Consider the following 25,101-nt stretch of genomic DNA (forward strand, 5'->3'; position numbering starts at 1 on the left):
TCATCCAATTGAACCGGACGAATTTAGATTAGTCTATGGCCGGCTTTAGTCAAATTAATCAAAATCTGCTAATCTAATACTCCCCTTTTTACCCCAGACTGACAATGCTGCTGTCTGAAGCCTAGTACACACTAGTCGTTTTTTTTTCGTTCAGAAAAAAACTGACCGCTCAGGTTTCTTTGTGTTCTGACAGGGGGCGGCCCTCTACCAAAACACTTCGGTCAGCGCTGTCAGCCATAGGATGAGAATCCTGATCGGGAAGCCAATCGCCAGATCTTTTTCGGTCATACCCCTTCGACAAAAGCTGGCAGAACGGCCATTTTTTTTCCCGCTTTTCGGCTGCAGTTTCTACAGCGCTCTCATCCCGCCTCAAAGATGCTGCTTGCAGGACTTTTCAGAACGTCCCACAAGCGCACCGCCACAGTGAGAAAAGACACACTGCAATGAATGGGAGGCGCTTTTCAGAGGTTATTTCTAGCGCCAAATCGCCTGAAAACCTCCTCAGTGTGAAAGGGGTCTAAGGCCGGGCCATTTGTGGTTTGAATCTCGGCTGGTTCAGCAGGTGTACGGGCAGGATGAATGTGCCAATTTGATCAGTCAGCTTGGGTACAACCAGCATGCTGGAATTGACTTGAGATTATCACTAGTGGCTGCTATAGCCTCTAGCAATAATCACTGTTTTTTTCCCCAGGGGGAACGACGTCCCCCCGCCTCCCGCTGGGAGAAGACATTCTCTTGGCAGGAGATATTAAACTGTCAGCACTGTCTGGTTTGGTGGGGAAATCATGCACATTTCTTTCCTGCAACCCATGGTCTATGGTCTGCAATTTTGTTACATGCGGTTTGGTGTGAATAGAAAAAATTGAATTAAATGCGTCCAGGAGCGATTTAGCGCAGCTATATGCACTAACCGCAGATAATCGCAGTCTTTTGTGTCAACTGCGGATATGTAAAATCTTCCTTTGCCGCACTGGATCTTTAATCGGTTAAGAAAAATCTGTGACCGTAGACATGAGATAACAGCTAATTTAAGGTAAGGGAAATATTAATCACAGCTCCCCCAAAGTCCATTGTCTCCTTTTGATAGATGGCATTTGTTAAACAAAAAGAGTACTTTATATGCTTTTTTTTCTGTGGTCTTTTACATAAGTAACACAAGTGCAGGGCTGTATTAGACGTCCATTAGGATTGGTTCCAGCACAATTTATATGTTACATACAGGGCTCAAGTCCTGCGGGAACGCGTGGGAACGGAGTTCCTGCACTTTTCTCACAGCAGGAACTCAGTTCCCTTTGCAGGACTAGAGCAGCCGAGAGCAGCCGAGCCAATCCTTCACTAAGCGGCGATGCCCAGCTCGAGTCACTGTCAGGGGCAGGCGGACCTTAGTAATCCTTTATGTTACTGGCCGCTTCCTGTATATGGATTCATCGGGAAGTGTGCGGGTATTCCGTCACTTCCTCGATGCTGCAATGTCTCCTGGGAGCTTTTGTCATTGTTCCCAGGAGATATTGCGAGTTATCGCGGGATTTAGAAAGAACTTACTATGGTACAGTGGTTAGAAAAAAAAGCAAAAAACATGCGGTTTAGTAATTATGCATATGAGCGTATCATTTTTGGGGGGGAGTGGATCTTGGGTGGGAGTTCCCACACTTTTTTCCCCAGGACTTGACCCCTGGTTACATATGCATTTCTGCATGCACATTTTTGATGCGTTCTGTCACGTTCCATACAGAAGAAAATGCAGCATGTTCTACTTTTGTTGACTGCACTGGTGTGAACTAGGGCCATTTGGAATACATTGAAAACAATGTGCATGCGTTTTTGATGCAGATTAAAAATGCACTGGACTGCACCTGGTGTGAGCCAGACTTTGGGGCTGGTTCACACCATGCATGCACATTAATTGCACAAAAATGTGCTGCGTGTTCCTGTGCGATTCAAATTCGGTTCTGTGCGGTGTGATTTCAGCTCATTCATTTGGGCTAAAAATCACACAGCACTGCACTACTTTTTAAAATGCATTGCAACTGGATCACATAGTACAAAAGTAGCATGCGATCTGGTGGGGGAAAATACACTGCATTTGTGACCTGCGTTTGGGGCAGGGTAGAGTCGATTTAAATAACAATTTAAAGCCCTAGTGAAAAGGCTTGATTTAAACCAACTCAATTTAAATCATAATTTTTAAAGAGCAACTGCCTTCTCTGTCGCGCAGTGGCTCCTCCTCTGACCCGCTGTTGACTCACAACAGTCCCATTTATTTTATGGTGATGCGGCAGTGACACAACAAGGTGAGGGACGTGGCGGCAGCAGGTGAGTGGATGCCCGCTAACAGGCGCTGCCATGATCTCAAATGACAGATGCTCTTTAAATTGCTGGTAGTTAGAATCTTTAAAATTTGCAAACAAAATGAAGGTTTCCTATTTAGAATAATAAGCTGTCAGGTTAGTAAAAAAGCAGTATCGGAACCGATTCAATCATACAGTTTGTAGTGTACAAAGATGGGATAAAGGAATATTCCTGAACTTTGTTTTAACTCGTGGTTACTGTGAAATTGTGTGAATGAGTCAATGCAGTTCATGTTATCTCATCTTGCAGAGCTTGAATTTATTGAATGAGTTTACCAAAAATGTAAATATTGCAGAATATACAGCCTCATGCTATATAGCTAAGCTCCATTTCATGCTGAATAAACTAAATTATTAATGTATCTTAAATAGAAAACTATCTTTAGATTTTTACTCCAAAGGCGTTTTATTAAAATAAATTTGATATAAATCCACAAAATAAGATTTAAATGCCCAAAATACTTTTTTTTTTTTTTTTTTAAATAAATAAAAAAAAAAAACATTACGGGGCAGATCCACAGAGATCTGCACCCGCGCAGCGTATCAGAGATACGCTACGCCGCCGTACCGTGCATTGCGCTAAATGACGTCGCAAGGACGTCATATTTTTTAACATAGACGTGAATTACGTCCATCCCGATTCACGGACGACTTATGCAAAAAAAAAAAAAATCAAAATAAACGCGGGAACGACGGCCATACTTAACATGGCAAGTCTAACTATACGCCGCAAAACAGCAGCTTTAACTATACGCCGGAAAAAGCCGACTAGAGACGACGTAAGAGAATGCGACGGCCGCGCGTATGTTCGTGGATCGTCGGAAATAGCTCATTTGCATACTCGACGCAAAAAACGACGAGAACTCCACCCAGCGGACGCTGAAGTATTGCATCTACGATCCGAAGGCGTACGAAGCCATACGCCTGTCGGATCTAACCCAGATGCCGTCGTATCTTGGTTTGAGGATTCAAACCAAAGATACGACGCGGGAAATTTGAAAGTACGCCGGCGTATCTCTTTGTGGATCTGCCCCTACATTTATATCCACCCTGGTTTGGGGTGTTGTTAACTTTGTATTGATACAGATCACTAAAGGAGTGCGTTTTGTATATGGTGTGAATCACGCAGGAACGTGCGATTTAATGTGCAGGCATGGTGTGAACCGGCCCTTTAAGCAGCACAACTGAAGTTGAAGTGATGCAATTTATTACATAAAGCAATATTTTTGCGCCCCAATTTTTTTCTCTCTTTTCTGCTTTCTCTGTGTCTCCCCTTTCCTATTTTTGAATCTTCTCTCACATTTGCTGCCTGTCTGCTTTTTTTCTGTTCTGTTTTTTTCTTCTTCGTGTTTTTTTCTGTATTCTCCATTCTACTGTCATGTCTCTGCTACCTCTTGTGTCTGTCACGATCCTTGAACTCAAATATTTTCCATATTTTGTGTCCTCTGTTTTCTCACATTTTATTCTGTTATCTTTGTTTTGTATGTCTTTTCCTCAGTTCTCTGTATTCTTTATTACTTTTTTCTTTCCCTCAGTTTCCTCTCATTCACCACTCCAGCTTTCTTATTGACATTTATTTTTTTGGCAAAAGTGGGTCTCTGCCCATCTGGCGTGATCACGGCAGACACCGGTAATCTCTCTTTTCTGTGATCATCAGGCTGTAAAAATGAATCACCACTTTCCATAAAGAATGAAAACATTTATGTCTGGCACTTTATTACATGCTGCCATCTCTTAACAGACTGTCAAGTCCAGCTGCTTTTATGCCGCATCGCCCAGTGGCAGCGAGAGGCGGTGAGTGGATGGCAGCTTTCATCTTCATCCCTCATAAGCTGACTGCTGCAAGATTTTTACTAGGTGAGAAATTGCCCATAGAATTTCTCTGCCATCCAGCCACTACAGAAAAATGCGTGGTCTGGGCTGCTACTTCAGACCTTGGCACAGAAAGGGCTGTGTCTAGATTGGTTATGTTGAACTGGCATTGCATGTCAAGATCTAGGGTGATGATGGTGCCTAAATTATTTCCAGCTGCAGAACTCTGTGTAGTATTTCAAGGTCTGGTTAATTTTTTTCCCCCCTGAAATACACACTGTAGTAGTCATATAGCATCTTTGGATTGCCTTGCACTTTACTACCAACTGCTGATCTGGAGTTAGAGTAAAAGAAAACAATATGTCAAACCAGGAATTGGAGCAGGCTTAGCTTATCTTTTAGGTACCCCAAAACATGTTGGCGTCTCCAGAAGAACATTTGCAACTAATAATAAAAGATTGTAAGCTCTAACGAGCAGGGCCCTCTGATCCCTCCTGTATTGATTGTATTGTGACTGTACTGTCTTCCCTGATGTAAAGCGCTGCGCAAACTGTTGGCGCTATATAAATCCTGTATAATAATAATAATAAATAAAAGATTTCTGGATTGTTAAAAGCTTGTGGTGCTCTCTTCTCTTGAAGACATTACCCCAACCACCTAAGGATAAAGCCGTGTACACACGACCGTTTTTCATGTCATGGAAAAAAACTAAGTTTTTCTCGACGTGATTCTTGTCAAGCCTGCCTTGCATACACACGATCGTGAAAAAAATGCGCAAAGCTCGGTGACGTACAACACGTATGATGGCACTACAAAGGGGAAGTTCTATTCGAATGGCGCCACCCTTTGGGCTGATTATGCTAATTTCCTTTCCCTTTCCCTTGCTGATTATTTTGTTTTTAGTTTTCGCTAAACTCAGGCTTTAGTCATAGGATAACTGATCCTGCATATCTTCCTTACTTGTAAGATATCTAGGGAGGCACATTTTTGTTACAGAGCATTGCTTCATCAACGTGCAAATACATTTTAAAATAAACCTTTTGTTTTCATTACTAGTGTTGAGCAGAATACGCCATATTCGATTTCGCGATATATCTCGAATATATAGTCGAATATTCGAGATATATTCGCTAAATTCGAATATTCGTGATATTTTATCGAAAAGAAATGATTGCGAATTTTCGCTATTGCGAATGCGAAAATAATTGCGAATTTTCGATAACTGCGGTAGGAGCACTCTGATTGGCTCAGAATATTCGTGATATTTTATCGAAATTTCGCAAAATGCGAATGCGATATTGATGGCGAAATTTCGACAACAGCGCTAGGAGCACTCTGATTGGCTCAGAATATTCGTGATATTTTACAATACAAAATAATTGCGAATATTCGGCAAATGCGAAAGGAGCACTCTGATTGGCTCAGAATATTCGTGATATTTTACAATACAAAATAATTGCGAATATTCGGCAAATGCGGAAGGAGCACTCTGATTGGCTCAGAATATTTTTGATATTTTACAATACAAAATAATTGCGAATATTCGGCAAATGCGGAAGGAGCACTCTGATTGTCTCAGAATATTCTTGATATTTTACAATACAAAATAATTGCGAATATTCGGCAAATGCGGAAGGAGCACTCTGATTGGCTCAGAATATTCTTGATATTTTACAATAGAAAATAAAAAGTGTTTTGCATTGGTGGTGATTCTTTACTCTATCCATCTGTCACAGCCGTTTGTCAATCAAACACCTTGAAGATTGAACACGTTCATGCTGCATGCTTTGGACTTTTTTTCACTTCACATATCAAAGACATTTTTATGAAAGATTATTTTTCTATTATTGGGACTATATTTCTTTATATATTTGTTTCACTGTGTATTTCACAAGTTATTTGCGCTTGCTTATTTTATAATTTGCCCACATGTCTTGTCACTAGACATATTTTTTATTCTTGTTGAGCGACTCCATTTTCTGTCTTGTATTAATTTATGTTGTATAACATTTTTGAGTTGCTGCTGTATTCTCCCCTTTTTTTAAGGTATGCGCAATTTTTTCCTTCTTACAAAAAAAAATAATATCAAACATACAAACATTTTTGCATCAGAGACAATCAGAGTTCTCCTACCACAGTTATCGAAAATTCGCAATCATTTTCGCATTCGCATTAGCGAAAATTCGCAATTTTTTTTTTTTTTATATTCGGCAACATAAAAGGATCGCCTCAGCTTAGCTACTCGGCCCAGGGTCTCTAATCATACCAGCAATGCTTTTAGACGTCGATAGGATGTGATCTGTTTTAAAAATAAAATAGAAAAAATGCGAATATTCGGAATTGCGAATATTCACCGCGAAATTCGAAATATATCGCGAATACTCGAATATGCCACATTCGAGCCGAATATTCGCAATACGAATATTCGTGAGCAACACTATTCATTACACATCTTATTTTAGACCCTGTGATGTTATCACTGAGGGGGTTATTTACTAAAGGCAAATCCACTGTGCTGCACTTCCAAGTGCACTTGCTGTAGATCTGAGCGAGGACACGCAAGGAAAATAAAAAACAACATTTTTGCTTGCACATGATTGGATGATAAAATCGGCAGAGATTCCCCTCATTTCAGGTCTTCCCCTCAGATCTACATCAGCTAAACACTTCTAAGTGCACTTGTAGTGCAAAGTGAATATGCCTTAAAGCGGTTGTATACCCCTCAAAAAGATAAAAAAAAAAATCTGACAAAGGCATAACGAGCTAGTATGACTAGCATACTAGCTCATTATCAATTACTTACCTTAGATCGAAGAACGCGCACCGACCCTCGTTCCTCTCCTTCGCCACCACCATGATACCCGGAGTGACTGCCAGGTATTGGCACTGTGACTGGCCGGTGCGGCGATGACGACACTCCTGCGCATGCGTGCGGAATGGCACGATCCCCGCGCATGCGCACATTTCCGGCACTTTCCGGCAGGCTCCCATTTAAGACCCAGCGCGCTCAGTGCGCCTGCGCCGTAGACATCGATGCCCAATTTTCTGCAAATATCTCCTTAACCATGTAGATTAAGGCGATATTGCAAGCCCTAATGTAGTTGTATATGAGGATATACAACCGCTTTAAGTGAGTCAACCCCATTGTGAAATCAGAGTAAGCATTTTTAGTGCGAGCAAGGAGCCTGTGCAACTGTGCAAGACTAAAGAGAGGGCCGGTCAGCTTTAACATTTTATCATGTGTCCTTCTGTTTCGTCTCAGAATGTTGGGAGGGAAGTATGATCTGGGTAATCAGTAGATACTCTTTATCCAGATATTTGAGTCAGACATGTGTTTCTGCAGTGCGTCCCGCTGGAATTGTCCTCCAGATACCTCTCATGTCTGTAAATACATTTAGCTTTCAATGCCTGCTTCCATTAGTCTCTGACATGATCATCAGACAATAAACGCTGGCACAGCTGTGAGCAGGTGATTTTACGCTTCATTTCACGGTAAGGTACATTTACCTGTGTCATCCTAGCATCACATTCAGGGGTTGTGTTCCGAAGCTCTGTTTCTTTATCCCCCTACAAAAAGCTGGGCACAGTCTGTATGTTATATAAAGCAGACGAATGGTATCCAAACATGCCAATTGTCACTGGAGAAAGGTGTTGTGTTGTTTTTTTGTTTTTTCAGATCAGCAAATTAGTTGTGTGTGAGAAGCTCTAAGGCCCACAGATATTCAATCAAAACTCTTCTTTTGTCACCTACAAGACCTTCAGCATAGTTACATAGTTAATTAGGTTGAAAAAAGACACAAGTCCATCTAGTTCAACCATAATAAATAAATAAAAAATATCTAATATCGTAATGTGAGTTTGTGATGTATACCATAAGAATCTCACCATGACAAAGTGAAAGTAGAACATATGCTTTATACTTGGGTATTATATTGGATTGGGTAGTAATTATCAGGTTTTTTTTTTATCTTAATGAATGGAAACCCAACACCTGTGCGATAAAGGTTTGTCGGAGCAAGTCTTTCTTGTGTAGTCTTGGGGTTTTCCAGCTGAACCTGTAGAATCAGTTCTTGATTTTTTATCATGGATGAGGTCAGACAGGTTTATGTGTATTGCGGTGTTTCAAAGGAAATTTCTAGATAAGTTCAGTGCAGCCAAGAAGCAGATTTATTAATAGTATTGGAATATTCTTTAGCTTGTTTTCTATATTTGATGTGGGTACACATTGGTTGTCGTCACGTGCCATTGTACTCTTGCTGGGTGTCTGTGTCCCTGTGTATATAGGGAAAACCAGTGCGCTGCCAAAACAACCTGTGCTAAATACCTATGCTAAATACAAAATGAATCTGACAGCTGCTGCAATCACAAAAATTAGTGTTTCTCACATAAACAAGTAATAAATAACATGGCATGATGCGCTGCTGTATTAACAAATGTCTATGTGTAATAAAAATTATTTTTGTCAAATAATAAATAAAGGAGTATAGAAACGTAAAGGTATTGTGATATCTTCTTAAATAAAAATAATGTTTCGGTGATAAATGTCCAAACACAAATAAATTGAGGTAAAACCCTTCCAATGTTCTGTCAATTGATAATTCAGTCGGTATGATGCAAATTCCCACAATAGTTCTGTCCTCCTCCTTCAGCCCCGGTTCACACTGGGTACGATTTGGTACAATTTGAGATGCAATTTCACATGTCAAATCTGCGGCATTTGCCGGCAATTGTCGGCAATGGCACCGTCCTAATCGGTGCGGCGCTGCACCGATTTCAAAAAGTACCGTATTTATCGCGATATAACGTGCTCCCACGTATACCGCGCACCCCTAAAGTTGCCCCCGAAATTCCTGTAAAAAAAGTTATATGATTTTATTACTTACAGTTTTGGTGTCTTCCCATCGTCCGTCTCCGGCCTCGATGGTGTCCTCCCGGCTTCTCCAGCGCGCGCCTCAAGTCGAGTCCCCGCTTCCCGCACTCAGTTCGAACGCCTCCGCCGACATATACCGAGTGCAGTACACTCGGGTACATTCGGCAAGGCTCGGCGTCGCTCACGCTCTGTGACGTTTATGCGTGAGCACGAGCGAAGCCGAGACTAGCCGAATGTACCCGAGTGTACTGCACTCGGTATATGTCGGCGCAGGATTTCAAACTGAGCGCGGGAAGCGGCTATCGGCGTATATCGCGCACCCATGATTTTCCCCTTATTTTAAGGGGAAAATAGTGCACGATATACGCCGATAAATACGGTAGTTCCTGTACTACTTTTTGCGATTTCGGGCCGCGATTTACATTGAACCCTGCACAGATGTCTCTTAAATCGCGGCCGAAATCGCGGCAAACCCGCAGCCGCGAAATCGTGGTAAAATCGCGATTTTGAATTTGCAGCAGTGTGAACCTAGCCTTAAGGTTATATGCATGCAGATGAACTTATTGGTGATATAAAGCACCCAAGTCTCCAGTGCTGCAAATACAATGTTTTTTCCGTGCTCTACCACACAGTGAATTTGGTATGTACCCGTACCTGGTTCATTGACCTACGTGATAGGTCTAATATCGTTTGTTTCTCAATATTGTTGGTGATCTGGTGTCTAGGGATGTTCATTGATCTTCACCTTTAAATATATGATCTTTGTTCCAATAGTCACATCAGCAGGTTCTGTAGATAAGGGCTCAAAACCACAAATAGACCGCCATGGTGTGGTATGTTAAAAAAAAATAAAAAAATTATTAAAAATATATATATTGCACTCACAAAGCTTTGCATCTAAATGAGCAACAACAAATCCAGCATGTAACAGATACAAACTTGCGGCTATTCCTCGTGCTTGTCCATGACTGGCTCCTCCCCACACATATTGTGACTAACCACGTCACTTCATCAGGGGTTCGCACATGTGTGGGGTATTGCTGTATATGTCAGAATGAGGGAAATATTTTTAGTGCCAGACCCTTTAAAGTGTAGCCTATGGAGAGTTTGGCGCCGTTCCACGGGCGGATGCATTTTTAAAGTGTACGATTTTTGGTATGTATTTGCTCAGTGTAACATCATCTTTTATTTTTTATACCAAAAATAGGGTATTATGTTGCGTTTGTGTGCATTAAAATTCATTATCCTAAGCAGCGGGAGGGGACGTGTGTGTGTCGTAGCCCCCCGCCCACCTAGGCTCACCCACCAGGAGGCCTGAACGACCAGCGAACTCATCCGCCGGCTGGCCAGAGACCTGAACGAAGCCGGAGTCGGCTTTGATCGGGTATCGGATCCAGTAACCGGAAGCGTTGTCATCACTTCCGGTTTACAGAAGTCTTAAAGGCGGCACATTTAAAAAAATGACAACATTCAAAACCGCCAAAGTTTGCTTTTAAGTGCAAAGGAGGGATTTGGGTCTTATGGACCCCCAGATCCCTCCATAAAGAGTACCTGTTACAATAGATGTTTACATTCCTAGTGACCGCATTAAAAATGATCAAATTATCAAATTTTTAAAGGGACAGTGTAAAAATAAAAACAAAATAAGAAAAAAATAAAGTAAAGCACCCCATCGCTCCGTGCTCGCACACAGAAGGAAACGCATATGTAAGTCGCACCCACAAATGTGAACAGTGTTCAAACAACACATGTGAGGTATCGCCGTGATTGTTAGAGTGAGAGAAATAATTCTACCACAAGTGCTCCTCTATACCTCTAAACTGGTAATCTATAGAATTTTTTAAAGTGACGCCTATGGAGACTTTTAAGTACCGTAGTTTGTCCCCATTCCACGCGTGTGTGCAATTTTAACGCATAACATGTTGGGTATCTATTTACTCGGCGTAACATCATCTGTCACATTATACAAAAAAAAAAAATTGCCTAACTACTGTTTTTTTATTTTATCCTTTTTTAAAATGTATTTCTTCCAAAAAAAAAAATGCATTTGAAAGACCGCTGCCCAAATACATTGCGACATTAAATACTGCAATGATTACCATTTCATTCTCTAGAGTCTCTGCTAAGAATATATATATATATATATATATATATATATATATATATATATATATATATATATATATATATATATATATATATATATATATATATATATATATATATATATAATGTTTGCAAATTCTAAGTAATTTTCTAGCAAAAAATATGGATTTTGACTTGTAAGCAACAAGCACCAGAAAAGGGCTTAGGCATGAAGGGATTGAAGTTTGAAAAACCGATGCGCAATTATTGTGTGACATAAAAATATGCAACAGCCACCATTTTATTCCCTAGGGCTGCTGCTTAAAAAATAAATAACATGTATGTCTGGGGGTTCCAAGTCATTTTCTATCAAAATTAGAAAATATTTTTTTACACGGGAGGAGAGGAATGTCAGAATTGGCACGGGCTGGAAGTGGTTAAGGAGGGATGGGCTCCCTCCAGGCAAACCTTCCCTTTATTTATCCATTGCTACATGTTCTCCAACTTAGAGACTCTCAGATAATAGACCACAGTATACAGAGGAGCCTTGAGGAGGTACTGTGGCTTTCACATATATTTGCAAATAAATGTGTGCAACTAAACACATTTTAACATGAATTGCTAGACAGGGTTAGTTTGGTTTTGTTGCAGGCCAACTGGTTAGTGTGTTGGTAAATGTTTTGTTTGTATGTGATGGCATTATTGAATAGACATAATTTCTGCTTTGATGTATTTATGAAAAAGAACTCATAATAGAACATACTAACAAATTTATTTAATTGGATACTTTGTAGCAAAGTTCACCCCTTTTTTTTTTTTTTTTTTTTGCTGTCTTAGGTACTTATTGCTTAGATATTCCTCTCTTCCTTTAATAGTGACTTGTTCCACTAAGAGGATTTTTTCTTCATCAAAATGGATTGGGGGGGGGGGGGGGTGGGCACATAGAGAAGAAGAATGTAATGCCTTTGATCCAGTCCTGTAAATGTCATTCTGATATTCAAAGCTGTATTCAGCCCACAAACCGAACATTTATTATGTTGCAGCTTACCAATTCTTAGATGTGGTGGCTGCATTACTGTTCTTTTTAGGCTCTTTTCCTTTATTTTTATCTGGTGATCTAGCCAGACTGACAGTGCTGCTGTCCAAAGGGTACCCCTTTTGCTCCTTCAGCCAGAGTGGGGTCACTCAAATACAGGAGTGTATGTTACTGGCCAGATCGCCAGGTGAAAACTGAGGGGAAAAGCCCAAAAGAAAGAAAACAGATAAAGCCACCACCATCTAATGATTAGTAAGCTGAAATTTATAAATTATATATAATAATTATAAAATTATATATAAAATTGAGTTTAAGGCTTCATTTCCATGGACGTTTTTGGATGTTTTTACAGCCACTTTTCTGAGCTTTTTTTGCAGCTTAAAAACGGCTCACCATGTTAGTCTATGGCCTCATGCCCATCATGACGTTTTTGAGCTGTAGACGACTGAGCCGTTTTTAAGCTGCAAAAAAAAACCAGGACCAGTGCGTTCTGAAGCTCCAGCCTTAGAGCTGTAAAAACGCCAGACGTTAAAAAAACGCTCAAAAACACTACCGCTGCGTTTTTGAGCTCCAGCTAAAAAAACAAACAAAAAAAAAACATGGACAGGCGTTTTTAAGCTGTAAAAAAAGGCTAAAAAAAGTGTCTGTAAAAACGTCCATGGAAATGAAGCCTAATACTGATTTATTCGGAAACATGGTAACTTCTATCAGCTGCTGAGATTTGAGGCACCTAAAAGGCAAGTAGAGTTTCCCATCACAAAATGCATTTTCTGTATCCAGGGATTATATCCTCACAGAACACAGTGTTTCCACATTCCCAATTCCCTGCCCTCTGTCTTCAGCAGTGTGACAAACAATGACTATCCTGGGACCAGCATGGATATCCCAGGAGGGAAGACATGCGTCTGGGTCATTGAAGTTATATGAGGACACTTGTAAATTGGAATATTGCTTCATGAGTTTATGGAGAACGTGACACACTGACACACTCAGAGTGTTTAGAGAAGCTTGCATATCACAGAAGACCCCTTTGGGATGTAAAGTAGTTGTTTTTGTAATGTAAATGTATCAGTCTGAGTGCTGCTGTGGGTGTATTTACATCACTGTGCTAGTTTCTGTTGATACGCTTGTAGTGTGGAGATATCTTCTCAGGGGATGGACTGGAACACTGGAACAGACATTGAAGTTAAATGACACTAAACTTTATTTTCTGTTTCATTGTTTTTATTCAGAATTTCAACGAAAGGAATGTACATATAATGTACAGAAAAAAATTGGTATAATTGTCAATTAGGATGCACAATACAGTAAGAATAGAATATGATGACTGTAAGTCAAATCAATTTAAAATCTCAAATATATTCATTGGTATAGTTGTTGAAATTATGAGAATTTCTGTATGTGGATAAGCTTCAAATGTAATAAAATTGAGATAACAAAAGTCAAAAATGTTTCAATTGTAATTATTACTATATATATATATATATATATATATATATATATATATATATATATAATATATTTTGAGATAGTTAATCCAGGGTTTCCAGGACTTCTCAAACTATTTTAATGTATCATAAAACATGGCTGAAAGACGCTCATTGATCATAATCCAAGATGGCTCAACTTTGAGTATATTAAAAGGAATTGTAGCTGTCTTCCAGGATCTAACTTTGGCAATTTTTATAAAGAATAATTAATCAATCTTCCCAGATGTCTTGAAATTTTTTCCACCCAACTGCATAGTTACGCTTGTTTAGGGCATATGTTCTGAATGTTTTGAGTGAGGGAATAAATAAGATCATAAACTCAAATCCAAAAACCTTTCATTTTGGGGCATTGCCACCATATGTGATACATATGTGGGTCCCCTCTAGACCAGAGCCTCTAAAACACAATGGTGAAGCTTGCGGGACATAGGAAGCTATTCTCTTTGGAACCATATACCATCTTAATATTCCTTTATAATTTGCTTGAATGATCGAGGTGTTTAACCAGGGATCTAGAAACATTGTGGACTAGTGTATGCCATTCATTCAATTATAAAGTATCATTCAAATCTTTCTCCCACTTTTCCATGTAACCTTGTTTCACTGTAGCAGATATTAGGATAGAATACATTACCAAAATATGGTCTTTAAGTTTATCAACATAATTGCATAAGTATTCCATGGGTGTTAGATTTGATATCTGAGTTGCACTTCAAAGAGTTAAAATGTTCATTATCTCATAATATTGAGAGAATTCAGATTCCGGTATCTGATTTTTTTCAATCAGAAATTGCTTTAAAGCAGAGTTCCGCCCAAAAGTGGAACTTCCGCTCATTTGTCTCCTCTCCCCCTCCGGTGTCACAATTGGCACATTTCGGGGCGGGGGGGGGGGGGGTCAGGATACCCGTCTTTGACCAAGACCATAACATAAAAGGTAATCCCATGACAGAGAATCAAAATCTTTTATGTACAGTTCATTGAAAAAGTATTCATACCCCTTGAAATTGTCCAAATTTTGTCATGTTACAATCAAAATTGTTATTGTATTTTATTGGGATTTTATGTAATAGACCAACACAAAGTGGCATATAATTATTAAGTGGAAGGAAAATGAGATAATGCTTTTCCAAATAAATATCTGAAAAGTTTGGTGTGCATTTGTACTCAGCCCCCTTTACTCCGATACCCCCAACTAAAATCTAGTGGAACCAATTGCTTTCAGTATGTATTCTTCTATTCCTCTATTTCTGTCTGCCTCCTACAAATCACCAAATTCCTTTTTTTTGCTTGTGTGATCTGACTTCTTGTTGGAGGGTTGCTAAGTTTGTTCTCCGCGGTCTCATTGTATGTAGGAATGTAGTCACCCTCTCTTCCTCGATCATAAGATGGACTAGGGACAATGGGATGAGTAGTGTGCATAGAGCTGTGCACATGACTGCCAAGAGCATGCGCTGCTTGTTTTAAACTAACAGAAATAAATAGGAAAGGGAAAGCTCACCCAGCACAATACAAGGAGGTGGAAAAACACAGTAAAAAAATGTATTATTAAAAAATAGATTACAGGGTCATTAAGAAGTAGGTATGTGTGGGGATTATTTTTTTGGAGAACAATATTAGTTAGTGTTACGTTAAACTGAAGTAGAAGTATCTATGGTCTAGAAAAACCCCAATCGTGTGTCACATGTCCATTTGTGAGTTATCCGCTGTTTGCAGTATAGTGGAAACTTCAAGTGTAAACTTAAGGCAGAACTTCACCCAAAAGGGGAAGTCTTGCTTGTTTGCATCCCCCCTCCACTGCCATATTTGTCACTGTTTTTAGGGTGAGTGGGTACCTGGTTTTGACAGGTACCTGCTCCCATTTCCCGTCAGATTGCCACAGGGATCCGTCCGTCTCCATCCTTCCCCTCCGCAGCTTTCTAGGACACATCACAAGTCCCAGACGACTGTGGGACCATGTAGAAAGTGCAGCACATGCATGCACAGTAGGAAACTGGCTGTGAAGATGCAAGGCTTCACTGCTGACTTCCCTTACCTGGACCCCAAGCTGACTGAAGAATCTGCTCGGATGAGGACATCGCTGGATCCCTGGACAGGTGTGTGTCCTTATATTACAAGCCAGCAGCTACAGGATTTGGGGGGGGGGGGGGAGACTGGAGCCTCTCTCTAAGCAGGCCATAGACGAGTCAAAAACCAAACAAAAAATCTTGTCGATCATCAGGTCGTTTTGTTTTTTGAATTATTAGTGTGCCAGCTGCGACACATGAAAGATTTTAAACTGTGCCACAACTGAATGTGTGTGATCCAACACGCTATTGTGTTGTTTTTTTTTTTGCATGGATTACTATAAAAATGCCACTGGCAGTGAAGGGGTTAACACTAGGGGGCGAGGAAGGGGTTAATCATGTTCCCTGGGTGTGTTCTAACTGAAGGGGGGGTAGACTGACATGGAGAAATGACAAATCGCTGTTCATACATTGTATGAACAGACGATAGGTAATTTCCCCCCCTGACAGGACCGGGAGCTGTGTGTTTACAAACACAGCTCCGGCGGTTCTCGCTCTGTAACGAGCGATCGCGGCTGCCTGGCGGTGATCGCGACCACCGGGCACGCGCGTCAGGGGCGAGCGAGGGGCGCACGTGCGCGCCCTTATTGGCTGCTGGGAGAAGTGACGTAAAGCTACGTGCTCTCGCCCAGCAGAGCCGACCTGCCGTCGTATAACTGCGGTGGCTGGTCGGCAAGCAGTTAAAGCCAAGAAACGCCTTAGCCAAAAACTGCTGATAACAGCCTATGTGTACATGGACACATAGGATAACATGATGGGGAGTTTATTGACTGTAGAACAAAATGTCCGAAGCCAAAAACGGCTGCTCTAAAAACATCCGGTGTGCATGAGGCCTAAAAGTTATTCATGAGCACCAATGCTGATTGATTTCTGGTGTCTAGATAACTTTGCGATTGACAAACGTGTGTATTTATTTTACAAAACTCCCAGTATAGCTGGCATCTGACTCCTCCATGTGTGTCATATTCCCGGTCCCCCTCTGAGTGTTGTGATTTCTCTCACCAGCACCGGCATCATTACTGTAGCCCACAGAGACTCAGAAACCAGCAAGAGGAACCACATAATGACAGGTTTGCTTCAAGAAATGAGTAGTGCTCAATTACAGAATGTAAAGGGGAAGAAATAGAAGTGGTTTGTTGGTTTACACATTACAGAGAAATTATGCCAGGTAAATCCTGTCTGAAGTTAGATGAGCAACTGTCTGCATATTTATGGGGACAGAGCAAAAATAAGACACAGATTTATACTGCTGGCAACCTTTGTGACGGCCTTTATCACTGCATAATAACTCAGAGGTGGAGCTTCCTGTCTAATAGCAATACAAATCCTAATCCCTTTTGTTTATTTGTTCATGAAACATTTTGGAGAAATTGGCATTTCATATATTTTGTTTCTATTTGTCCATAGAATATATTCAAGTTGATGAGCCGACGTTTGGCCCACATCATCAGCTTATTCTTCAGATCTTTCATCAGACTGGTAAGATGCTTGTGTTTTCTGTATTTCTCATATAAAGAAGTCATTCATTATATTCAATGTAGGGAGTGAGTGTGCTGAGAAACCAGTTCTCGCAGGAAGTCAATAAATGGCCCAGAAACACTGAAACTAAGCCAAAGAAAGTCCCCTTAGTTATGTCATCCAGCTGTACAACGGAGTGATTTTGGGGCATTTTTTTTATCTAGTTTATATAAAAAATATATTGTAAACATGGGGGATCTTTGGCTCTAGTGAGGAATTTAAGTGATTCACATCAATCCGGAACTATATTTCAAGGGCCTGGCAGCCCATGTTTATTAAAACTGGCAAAAGTCCAACATATATTGTCTCCCACACAGCGGTTCTTCTCCAGTAAAAATGCATAAAACGGAAATGTTAGCCCACCTTGCTCTCTCTCTTTAGTAGTACCTCTGCTCTTTTCACTGATCACACAGACCAGAGATTCTTCAGTGTGGATGGCATCCATACCAGCTCCTCTAGTGTGGATGGCTTCACACTGATGCACACAGCTACCCTGGCCTCAGTCCTCAAGCCATTTACTGTCTCTTGCAGACACACAGGCTTATTTGCTGCTTCTCTGACTCCTGGAGACCACCCGTGTCTCCCTTTGGTGGAGCAGTCTCCAACTGGGAGCCCTATTCCTATACCTTCATTATAAGGCCTATGTGCACCTGAGCACACACCCTGCTGGTCATCCACAAAACCTGGACATAGGGTTAGAGATACCGTCCCACCCAAGACACTATGGAATCTCAAAACTACAGAGCCCCATCCTGGTCTTCTGGGGTCCCTCCGCGGCTGTCTCGGCTCCTCCTCGCAAAAGCTTTCTACCTTCATGCGAGCGAGCTCGCATGGTGGAAAGCTTTTGCGTGCGCGTTCCAGTGATACAGCAGCGGCCATAGCCGCCGACTGTATCACTCAGCCCCGCCCCCCAGCGCGCCGAGTCATCCGCTGTGATTGACAGCAGCGCCAGCCAATGGCTGCGCTGCTATGAATCCGCCCAGCCTGGCCAATCAACGGCCAGGCTGGGAACCCGAGAACATCACATGGACGCGCCCGGGAATTTTGAACGGTCAGGTAAGTAAAACGGGGGCTCGGGGGGGGGGGGGGGATGCGGCGGTACCATCGGATGTTTTTTCACCTTAATGCATAGGATGCATTAAGGTGAAAAAACATTTACCTTTACAACCCCTTTAACTGTGTTTTTTTTCAGAGATTTGCCATGAAATGTGGTCTGATCCTTATCTAATTTACAACAATAGACAAACACTGAGATTGATTTACTAAAGGCAAATATACTGTGAATTGCAAGTGTGATTGCTCTAGATCTGAGGGGAAGCTCTGCTGATTTATATCATTCAATCAAGTGCAAGCAAAAATGCTGTTTTTTTTTTCTCTTTCCTTGCATGTGATTCGGTATTTTTTGCAAATTGAAACATTACCTCTTTCGCTAAACTCTGGAGCAAGTTCACTTGCAATGCACAGTATATTTTCCTTTAGTAAATCAACCCCAATGTGCTTAACCACCACAATATGTACACATATGGCCTCATATTGAGGTGGTTATACCAGGATTATGGTTGCAGCTACAACCATGATCCTGGTACCACTTTTTTTCAGCAAATGATTCCTTACAATGTAAAAGTGAACCGAGCAGCGATACAGCTACTAAAGGGGGTTGATTTTCCAAAGCCAAATCCACTGTACACTATACGTGCACAGAAAGTGCAGTCACTGTAGATTTGAGGGGAAGATCTTAAATAAGCTGATTTCTATCATTGTATTATGTGCAAGCAAAAATGCTGTTTTTTATTGACCTTGCATGTCCCCCTCAGATCTACACCGACTGCACTTCCAAGTGCTCTTGAAGTGCACAGTGGATTTGCCTGCCTTTAGTAAATAACCCACAAAGACTTTTACAGGTGGCAGAAGAGGGGGATGGGGGGCCTCGGGCTACCGCCATTATCGGGCTCTCCAGTCTCACTAGGAAACCCAGTAATTATGTGACTGATTGCATCAGAATCTGTACACAAAGTGAGAGGAACTTGTTTTATTCCTCCCCCTCTGTGGTATCATAAACTAGACGAACCAAGGATTTTGGTGCTATCTGTTGACAAGCTGTTACCAGTTTGTAAAGCACCTGTTAAAACTGGTTTGATCAGATGCTTTGGAGGTCAGAGGAGAGATATGGGGGTCTGATAGACCCCAGGGGTGTCCAAAAAAGAGGACCTGTCACAGCTCGTGCTATTACACGTGATGTTTTTCAAAAAGTTGATGAAAAAAATTATGAAAGGGACAATGTAAAAAAATAAATGTAAATAACATGATTAATAAATGAAAATGTAAAGTGCCCCCTTTCCCTCGTGCTCACGTGTAAATGCACATGCGCACTTTGGTCGTACACATTTGTAAATGGCAAATGCACAACACGTGAGGTATCGCCGCTATCATCAAATCGAGAGCAATAATTCTAGTGCCAGACCTCCCGTGTAAATCTAAACTGGTAACCTGTTAACATTTTTAAAGGGTTGCCTATGGATAATTTTATGTACCATAGTTTGTCACCATTCCATCTGTATGCACAATTTTAAAGAGTTGGGTTTACTCAGCCTAACATCATCGTTTATATTTTCCCAAAGTTTTGGTTATTACACTTTGTGTACACTAAAATTCATTAACCAATTGACCGCCGGAAGGTTTTACCCCCTTCATGACTCAAATTTTTTTTGCTATTCAGCAATGCAATACTTTAACTGGGAATGTATTATAATTATTGAAAAAAAATAAAAATGTTTTACTTTCTGCTATAAAACATATCCAATAGAATAAATTCTGCTACATGTCTTTAGTAAAAAAAATCCAAATAAGTGTATATTATTTGTTATTTATAAAAATTATAGAAGTCTACAAACTATTATATATACAGTATAATGGAAACTATATTTATTTTGAAATACTAATAATTTGTGATCGTAATGGGACTGTGATAGTGCGGTGATCAATCTGACACTAAGGCTGCATTCACACATGATCGCGTGTGGAATCGTCATGATTCCGGCCTGTGCTTTCCAATAGCTGCAAAATGCAGGACGCGCTTGCGATGCCATTAATTCTAATTGCACCCCAATTGCCCCGTGATTTTGACACGTGGTAAATTCTGCTGCAATCCCAACACGCGCACTGCTTGTTACTCGAAAAGGAACATCATTTGGGTGACAGCGATTCGATTGCAGCACGCTTTACAGGGCTACAATTGTGGCGTGATTGTGGTGCCATTAAAAGTAATGGCATCACAAATGTGTCCCGCTATTTGCAGCCATTTGAAATTGCAGGCCGTGATCATGTATGAATGGAGCCAGACACTGGGTGTGAATTAAATAACTGACACTGACATCACCAGTGACACTAATACAGTGATCAGTGCTAATACTATGCACTTTCTCTGTATTAAAGACAGTGGCTGGGAAGGGGCTAACAATTAGGGGCAATGAAAGGTTAGCTGTGTGCCTAACAAGTGTAATGCCTGCAATATATGCTGAAAGGAACTACATATCTGCTCTGTGTTAGCAGTGGCGGTGCGTCCATAGAGGGCGCCGGGGTGCCGCCCCCTCTCGCACTACCACTATATACAATACATAGATTCATGCATTGCATGAATCTATGTATTGCCGCTGCCGCCGACTATTTAGATGGCCGGCCCCCTGGCGAGCGCCCGCCATCTGAATACCGGCAGCTGGTTGGCTGTGGAAGTGTCTTTTAGAGCCAGCGGCTGATAGGCTTTCCGATTACAGCCCTCCGGCTTCCAGATGCTTATCCAAGGGACGCACGGGGGGTGCGTTCCTTGGATAAGACTGACAGGCGTCTCAGCCAATCAGGTTCACCGGTTCTGGTTACCGGTAGCCTGATTGGCTGAAGCGTCATCAAGGGCGTGAGAAGACATCGAGAGACGGTAGAAGCAGGATGGCTGACCCCAGAAAGGTAAGTGCCAGGCGGGGGAGGGGGCATTTTACAGGGCACAGTGGCAACATTTTACAGGGAACAGTGGCGACAATTGCTGGGCACAGTGGTTACAATTGCTGGGCACAGTGGTGACAATTGCTGGGCACAGTGGTGACAATTGCTGGCCACAGTGGCTACAATATTGCTGGCCACAGTGGCTACAATATTGCTGGGCACAGTGGCGACAATTGCTGCGCACAGTGGCGACAATTGCTGGGCACAGTGGCTGCGTTTGATGGCATGGCATAGTGGTGACAATTGCTGGGCAAAGTGGTAACTTTACTGGGCGTAAAGATAAACATGCCCCCTAGGTGGCGTACTCAATGTTAAGTATGGCCGTCGTTCCCGCGTCGCAATTTGAATTTTTTTACGTTGTTTGCGTAAGTCATCCGTGAATGGCGCTGGGCGCCATTTACGTTAACGTCGAAACCAATGACGTACTTGCGACATAATTTCGCGCAATGCACGGTGGGAAAATTCGAGACGGAGCATGCGCAGTACGATCGGCGCGGGAACGCGCGTAATTTAAATGATCCACGCCCCCTACATGGATCATTTGAATTAGGCGGGCTTGCACCGGTGGACTTTACGCTACGCCGTCGCAAGTTTACAGGCAAGTGCTTTGTGAATCAAGCACTTGCCCGTAAAACTTGCGGCGGTGTAACGTAAAGGAGATACGTTACGCCGCCGCAGTTCTACGAGAATCTGGCCCATAGAGTACTTCAACAAAAGCTAATTGAAGTCAGTAGTTTGCACACCTGGAGTCCCAATAATTTAAATGAGTTTGGAGGTGTGGTATAGAGCTACTTTGTTTGATAAAATACACTAACATGTTAAGATTGCTGTTAACCACTTAAGACCCTGACCTTTATGCAGGTAAAGGACCTGGCCAGTTTTTGAGATTCTGCACTGCGTCGCTTTAACTGACAATTGTCGTGCGATGTGGCTCCCAAACAAAATTGGCGTCCTTTTTTTTCCCACAAATAGAGCTTTCTTTTGGTGGTATTTGATCACCTCTGCGGTTTTTTAGTTTTTTGCGCTATAAACAAAAATAGAGCGACAATTTTGAAAAAAAATCATTATTTTTTACTTTTTGCTATAATTAATATCCCCCAAAAAGATATAAAAAAACAATTTTTCCTCAGTTTAGGCCGATACGTAATCTTCTACCTATTTTTGGTAAAAAAAATCGGAATAAGTGTTTATCAATTGGTTTGCGCAAAATTTATAGCGTTTAGAAAATAGGAGATAGTTTTATTGCATTTTTATATATATATATATATTTTTACTACTAATATCCGCGATCAGCGATTTTTTTCGTGACTGCGACATTATTGCAGACACATCGGGCAATTTTTACACATTTTTGGGACCAATGTCTTTTTTACAGCAAAAAATGCTATAAAAATGCATTGTTTACTGTGAAAATGACAGTGCAGTTTAGGAGTTAACCACTAGGGGGCGCTGTAGGGGTTATGTGTGACCTAATACGTTTTTTGTAACTGTAGGGGGGCGGGGCTGGACGTGTGATGTCATTAATCGTGTTTCCCTATATTGGGGAACACATGATCAATGAAGCTGCCACTGTGAAGAACAGGGAAGCTGTGTTTACACACAGCTCTCCCTGTTCTTCAGCTCCGGGGACCGATCGCGGGACTCCGGCGGCGATCGGGTCCCGCGGCCGCGGAGCTTTGGACCGGGTCACGGGCCCGCGACCCACGGCTGGGCACTTGTGCCCAGCCGTGCCATTCTGCCAACGTATATCTGCAGGAGGCGGTCCTTAAGTGGATAATAAGCATCATCAGCTAATATAAACCATGCCTCTTAAAAAGGGGCTCTCTGAAGACAAATGTTAAATAGTAGTTTGATCTGCATAAGGTTGGAAAGGGATACAAAGCAATCGCAAGTATTTAGACATTCATCAGTCGACAAATTGTCTATAAATGGAGACAGTTTAGTACCGTGGATACCCAGCCAAGATGACTCCCAAGGCACAATTCAGAATCCTCAATGGGCTAAAGAAGAACCCATGTGTAACAACTAAAGGCTTGAAGGCATCACTTGAACTGGCAAATATCCCTGTTCATGAGTCTATCATTGCAGAACACCACAGAGGAAGCCACTGCTCTCCAAAACAAACATTGCTGCTCGTCTGAAGTTTGCCACAGAGCCCATTGGCAAAACACACCGCTACTGGGAAAATGCTTTGTGGACTGATGAAACAAAAGTTGAATTGTTCAGGAAGAATACTGTATGTATGGTGCAAAAACACGCTTACTATCATCAAAACCTTATCCCAATGGTGAAGTATGGTGGAGGGAACATCATGATTTGGGCTTGCTTCACTGCCTCAGGGCCTGGACCCCTTCTCATCACTGAGGGGAAAATACATTTCCAAGTTTACAAAAATGTGAGGGTGGCTGTCTGCCAGCTGAAGGTAGGTAGAAGTTGGATGCAGCAGGACAATGACCTTAAGCATCAAAGGAAATCCACCACAGACTAGCTTCAGAGAAAAAAATGCGCCTTTTTGAGTGGCCTAGTCAGAGATCAGACCTTAATACCACAAAGATGCTGTGAAATGACTTGAAGCGAGCCGTTCACACCAGATATCCTACAAATGTGTCTGAGCTGAAGCAGTTTTGTAAAGAGGAATGGTCGAAAATGCCTTCTGAATGTTGTCCAGGTCTGATCTAGAGCTACCAAAAGCACTTGCTTGAAGTCGTTGCTGCCAAATGAGCCTTGACCAGCTATTGTGTCAACGGTTTCACATACCTTTTTTCTTTCAGCACTGTGAATGTTCAATGGGTGTTTTCAATACAAGACACAAGAAATTTGAATGATTTGTGTGTTCTCAGCTTAGCAACATTGTGTTAGTCTATTGTTGTGACTTGGATAAGGATAAGATCACATATGACAGAAAACACTTATTTTTAAGGAGTTTACATACTTTCTTACAACTGTATAATAACCACTTCAGATCTGTGCTATAGCCAAAAGACGGCTACATTGCGGTCCTGAATTGTCAGGAGGGCATCCCTGGACGTCCTCCCGTGCTTGAGCGGCCTGCGCGCCCCCTGCAGGGCACGCTCTGTGATCCCGACCCCTTACCACGTCAGCCAATGACAGCTGATCATGTCATGTAAACAGAGGCGGTGATCGGCTAATTTTTCTCCTCACGCTGATAGCGTGAAGAGAAAAAAAAATAGCCGATCACCGGCGGCTGTCAGAGGGACATCGATACAGATGGAGAGGTGCCACCTGAATAACAGTGCTGCCCACCAATCCCATCAGTGTCCACAGTTCCGCCCACAGTGCCACCCATCAGAGCCCACAGTGCCACCTATCAGTGTCACCTACCAGTACTGATCATCAGTGTCCACTACCAGTGCCACCTTATCTGTCCCCATCAGTGCCACCTTATCTGTGCCTATCAGTGCCCACCAGTGCAGCCTATCAGTGCCCACCAGTGCAGCCTCATCAGCGCATATCAATGAAGGAGAAAAATGACCTGTTTGCAAACTTTTATAACAAACTATGAAACATGATTTTTTATTTTATTTTTTCAAAATTTTCCATGTTTTTTTGTTTAGAAAAAAATAAAAACCCCAGCTGTGATTAAATACCACCAAAATAAATGTGTGTGATAAAAATGTAATTTGGGTACAGCGTTGTATGACCGCGCAATTGTTATTCAAAGTGCATCAGCGCTGGAAATTGGTCTGGGCAGGAGGGAGGTTTAAGTGCCCAATAGGGAGGTGGTTAAAAAAGATATACAGTATCTGTATACAGTCTTTAAAGTGGAGTTCCACCTTTTTTTTTTTTTTTTCCCATAAAAAAATGTAAATAAAGAAATACAAAATTATTTTTTTATACTCGCCTGAAAGGGTGGTTGCTATGCGGA

At 41.6% G+C, this 25,101-nt stretch overlaps 1 protein-coding gene across 6 annotated transcripts in view; it reads left to right on the forward strand.

Moving 5' to 3' along the window:
• ST3GAL4 (ST3 beta-galactoside alpha-2,3-sialyltransferase 4) overlaps positions 1-25,101 on the forward strand; it is a 229,727-nt gene that overhangs the window by 137,435 nt on the left and 67,191 nt on the right. For 3 of the 6 annotated variants that reach the window (XM_040326193.1, XM_040326194.1, XM_040326199.1), the window contains one exon: positions 17,112-17,183. In XM_040326193.1, coding sequence (XP_040182127.1) covers positions 17,127-17,183 — 57 coding nt within the window. In that variant the 5' untranslated portion in view covers positions 17,112-17,126. Of the gene's footprint in view, positions 1-11,538; positions 11,671-13,456; positions 13,481-17,109; positions 17,184-25,101 lie in introns of those variants that run through there. The other 3 variants (XM_040326189.1, XM_040326190.1, XM_040326192.1) reach the window with 3 other exon arrangements.

Source organism: Rana temporaria, chromosome 10 (assembly GCF_905171775.1).
Source record: "Rana temporaria chromosome 10, aRanTem1.1, whole genome shotgun sequence".
NCBI classification, from domain to species: domain Eukaryota; kingdom Metazoa; phylum Chordata; class Amphibia; order Anura; family Ranidae; genus Rana; species Rana temporaria.